The sequence below is a fragment of the Lactuca serriola genome, chromosome 3, assembly GCF_051521515.1.
Source record: "Lactuca serriola cultivar US96UC23 chromosome 3, Lser_US96UC23_V15, whole genome shotgun sequence".
Classification (NCBI taxonomy): Eukaryota; Viridiplantae; Streptophyta; class Magnoliopsida; order Asterales; family Asteraceae; genus Lactuca; species Lactuca serriola.
Window position 1 is genome coordinate 7,409,902 of NC_136410.1, and position 4,631 is coordinate 7,414,532.

General features: G+C 34.0%; 1 protein-coding gene across 10 annotated transcripts; it reads left to right on the forward strand.

Moving 5' to 3' along the window:
* Window positions 1-697: 697 nt before the first annotated feature.
* LOC145091386 (CDT1-like protein a, chloroplastic) lies at window positions 698-3,515 on the forward strand. 10 transcript variants are annotated; one of them, XR_013702146.1, is made up of 5 exons: window positions 698-1,280; window positions 1,646-1,820; window positions 1,896-1,986; window positions 2,282-2,487; window positions 2,895-3,515. XR_013702146.1 is itself a non-coding variant. In XM_079029081.1 (5 exons), exons 2-5 carry the CDS (start codon window positions 1,209-1,211, stop codon window positions 2,409-2,411), a joined length of 468 nt encoding a protein of 155 aa, XP_078885207.1. In that variant the 5' UTR covers window positions 698-872; window positions 992-1,208; the 3' UTR covers window positions 2,412-3,515. The 10 variants fall into 10 exon arrangements, 8 of the variants coding, with proteins under 8 accessions (XP_078885207.1, XP_078885208.1, XP_078885209.1 ...); XR_013702147.1 differs by having other exon boundaries at window positions 2,923-3,515; XM_079029081.1 differs by having other exon boundaries at window positions 698-872; window positions 992-1,280; window positions 2,282-3,515.
* Window positions 3,516-4,631: the final 1,116 nt, after the last annotated feature.

Here is a 4,631-nt window from a genome sequence, read left to right on the forward strand (position 1 = left end):
GTAGAAGTCATTCAAACGATTGAGATTATGTCGTTATAATAGATGTATATATTATCATATAATTCAAAATAATCAATATATTATATGAATTTAGTATACGAATTATTATATTAAATTTAACAACAACGTTATTGCTATATTTAAGAAAAACATATATTTTTAAAGACTTCAACTGTATAAATATTTTTACACAACACGGAGGCATTCGCCTAGTTAAAAAATAAAGTAATGAAAGGATTAGTATATAGAGTAAATTACACAAATGGTCCCTATGGTTTTAGGTAATTTACGTGTTTGGTCCCTAACTTATTTTTTTAACTCGGAAGGTCCCTACTATTTGTTTTTGTTACACACTTGGTCCCTACTGTTTGTTTTTATTACGTGTTTGATCCCTATTTTACCTAAAAATACTATTATTTAAATAGGGGAAAATGATGGGTTAGGTAAGGTAAGGTGAGGGGTGGGGTTGGGAGTGTGTTTGATTAAATAAATGAAAAAATCAAGGGAAAATGGTCTTTTTAGGTAAGACAAGGACCAAGCACGTAACAAAAACAAATAATAGAGACATTCCGAGTTAAAAAAATAAGTTATGGACCAAACATGCAAATTACACCAAACCTTAGGGACCATTCATGTAATTTACTCTAGTATATAATACCTTAATAGACTAGAGTAGAGTATATAAGATAGGGTTCCATATAAACATTTTTGCCATAAGAAACCCTATTTGTTTGCCCAAGTTACAAATAGACTCTAACATCAAAATGGATTCACCCGGAGTTTCTTCGTCGCCGCCGATCTCGAAGCAGTTGGATTTGAAACCTTCTGTTTCCGCTTACGAATCCAAACACCTCAAAAGTCCTTCCAGAAAGGTACGTATAGTTTCCCCGTTTCTGCTACCGTCCTCTATTGAAAACTATGTCCTATATTTGAATAAATTGACGATGATACTTGACTATATTTCGGGTTTGTATACAACATGATTCATAAGGTTTGAATATTACGGCCATGTTTGAATGAAGTGTGACATCTTCATTCGCAATGGAAAATCACGATTTGGGCTTGGTTCTGGATGCCACTCGAATCAAGAGCTTTGATTTGGCACGATCTACACCACTAGCGGCACCACACAAGACTGTTCTTACCACATCTGCAGAAAAAAAAACCCCAGAAGATCACTAACTGTTGATTATTCTTTGGAGAATGAAATGCTTCGTGTCGGAAAGGCCTCCTTTCTCTCCACTAATCGTGGTGATCGTCCTAATTCTCTTGTTCCGTGGGTATGTTTGTATAACTTATGTTTTTGTTACGTTTTCTTTCTTCCTCCAAACACATATCTTTATGCCTGATCATACCTCTAAACACAAATCATTATAATACCTTATCATACCATTTGATCTCCCTTCTTTTTGGATGCAATTAAATAAACCTCAGTTTAATTAGAGGCAACTATAAAAAATGTCTTATGAAGAATAAAATGCATTCTCTTTAAAGGGCCTCCATGTTTGATTATGATGATGATCTTAGTAATCTTCTTGTTTACAATATGTTTTTTTAACTCATGTTTTTGTTACTTTGGGACATTTTCTTTCTTTAAATCTTTGATGTTCTGAAAAGATAGTTTGTTTATGTCATCTCCTTTCAGGTTATAAAGCGCAAATGGATCTCAAAGTCTAACTGGACTAAACAGATGGTTGCACAGTTGCCTAAAGTCTTTGACAGTCTTTTGGAGATCTTTGTAGCACACCCAGACCCAGTCATGTCAAAAAAGGAGCTTGTTCAAATATTAATCTCAGACCATTTTGAAGCAGCTGAAGAAAGTAAGTGTTTTCATGATCATGGTATAAACATTTTTATCATGAAAGCCCAAATCTAATCCGAACCTTTACTTACAGGAGAAGTCTATGAACAACTCAGCTTAATGCTAGTACTAGCTCCAAAATGGATCGAGGAGAAAATGTCATCAACTGGGGATCTTCTTATATGGTATGAGTATGACCAAAAATTCATTTTCTTTTAACTCATCCATGAATCTTTACCCCTTTTATTTCCTCCATGTGTAGTGTTAACAGAATGTTGAACCCTAAGTCAATATGCACAAGATTTATCTGAAGCTAAATAAAAGGGCATTATGTAGTTAACACATTTTCTTTGTTTTTTCAAGGATTTGGAATATGTTTTGGAATTTAAAGGAGTTGAATAATTTCTTGTGGTTTGTTTGGTTTACAGTTGAATTTTATCTACATAGATGATGATTATGATTTTGTTTCATCACCGCAAGGTTAGCATTAATTCAATACATATCGATTGAAGGCAAACGGGCAACAAGCTGCGCCGCTAGCCCTTTCTGGATGTCAAAACCAATTCTTTTGAAAACAACATTTGTAGATCTAGGAGATATGACATTATAATGCATGACCCGTTGGACTCTGTTGAGGAGCTCCACCACCTCTGGTGCGAGAAAACCAAATGTATCGAATGCAAAAGGTACAAACACATGTTGATTTTCTATACATGCATTATCGTGCTTTACCACTTTGCATGCAGTGACTTTCAAAGCGGCATGCCCTGCTGTGAAACCTAGTAAGATCTACGCACGCATGCTTCCCTCCTATCCATCCAAAATTATATCTAAATAACATGAAACATGAGATTGAAATTTCCACATACTCATGTTTAACAAAAACCCTTAATGATTGTAGAATGAGATCTGAAGCTAAATAAAACCCTTATCGATCGTCCAATTGTCATATATGCTTATTTGATAGGCTTTTTGGCACAATTTTAACGCACATATGCTAATATTATTTGATTATAGCAACTTACAATTGGTATGGTTTTAGCATTTTAAAATGGATTATAGCATTTGACATTTGGTTTTTTATGCTTTATAGCATCGTACTGAGAAGCAGAAAATTGCAGATAATGCGAATATTTTAAAAAAACTGCTTTCGAGATAAAATCTGCTGAAACGGAACAATCTGAAACCACCGGATTGCGATCAAGCTATAAAAAGTACAGGAGATGATGTGAAGCATTGTGAGGAAGATCGGGTATCTGAAACCATAGAAGCTGAGAAGGTATTTGTTGAGGAGGAGGACGTCGATGTTGGATAAGTACCATGACGCGATGATCAGAGTCGTTAAGATTGTCGGAGAAACGACTGATGTGATAGATAAGGCAGCGAAAATGTTGTTGCTGGTGCCGTAAGGGACTTCACCGGTGGGCGTGGTGGGGATGTCGACGGAGGTTTCTAACCTAGGATTTCTGCTCCGGCGAATGGTCCATGACTGAGCCTCCACCATTGACGGTGTACCACAATTTACACACACAGTGAAGCTGTATGTGTTTATGTTATGATTCCGATTGGATCTGGGAAAATGAGATGTGTACAGTGCAGGTGACTATGATATATTGAAAAGTCAGAAAATTGTATACGTACCCTGTTGTTTAAACGTTATGACATTTTGCTCCCTCAAAGTTCTATTTATATATATACACACACCTTAAAGTTATTTATAGTGAATGTGATTTTTTGACTATGGATTTGGAAGAATCATACTTATGTTTTCTTTGTTCACATAATATATGTTATTATTATTTCTAAATAAAAAAAATAATAATTATAATTAGAAGTCCATCCACATCAATGTAATGATATTTCTTATTTGTGATATTTAGTAGTGAATGTAGTACAGAAAACCATGAAGTTTCTTATTTAACTGAAACTAAAAAAAATGAAAGACTTAATAATAGGACGGGTCAGATTTTATGTCTTAAAATATTTAATTGTAACTCCTTACAAATGAACTTGACGATTCTTATGTCTTGAAATATATTCATAATTGTATTGTTACTACTATATAAAACACATTTTTAATATATGACACATAATTATAAACTAAAAACTAATCATTCATTTGGTTGCATATATAAGGCTTTATCAACTTCATTGCTGAAAACATGTCTTCCACACCTTGTTGTTGCAACGTGTAAGACTAATGCGAGGTTGGACATTGTTGACATCGACTTATTGATTGGAACCAAGGTCGAGTTTAATCGTTGGAGATGTGCGTGCGCAACATCTGTGATGTCTGGATCAGGCAACGTTTCAATTTTGCACCTATTTTTTTCTTTGTTTAATTTTAAGTAGTGTCTATTGGTTATATTACAAGTGGATCATAAAATATAGGCTCCAAAGTAGGTTCTTAAAAGTTTGTAAGATTGGTCCAAAACTTTTCAATGTATTCGATTGTGCCCCAATTAATCTCTGATTAACCCCTATATACTATCCGACCGACTAGAAGACGTCTAACGATTAATCTCTGCCTAGAAAATGAATATAACTGTAAAAACCGATGAACTTTTAACACTTTGAAAAAGTTCGATCTCAATAAAAACTATTTGAGAAAATGTTAGTGTTGTATTAATCATGTTAACTTATTTTGTTATGATATTAGTGATGAGTTTTAAGCACTACAACATTCCTATTGTGTACATGCAATCCTAATGCTTCAGATCTATTTTTTCTCAAGTTATACATGCAAATCAAATTATCCAAAGCACGAACCCTAACTAGCATACAATTTTCGGAATTTGTAGCATAAAACAAAGTTAGAAGAATACATTTT

Bases quoted from the DNA above. Each gene is read 5' to 3' on its own strand.
- LOC145091386 (XM_079029080.1), top strand. From the start codon at position 1,209: ATGCTTCGTGTCGGAAAGGCCTCCTTTCTCTCCACTAATCGTGGTGAT. The intron at 1,821-1,895 runs GTAAGTGTTTTC...CTTTACTTACAG, and splicing joins TTTTGAAGCAGCTGAAGAAA to GAGAAGTCTATGAACAACTC. The intron at 1,987-2,281 runs GTATGAGTATGA...CATCACCGCAAG, and splicing joins ACTGGGGATCTTCTTATATG to GTTAGCATTAATTCAATACA.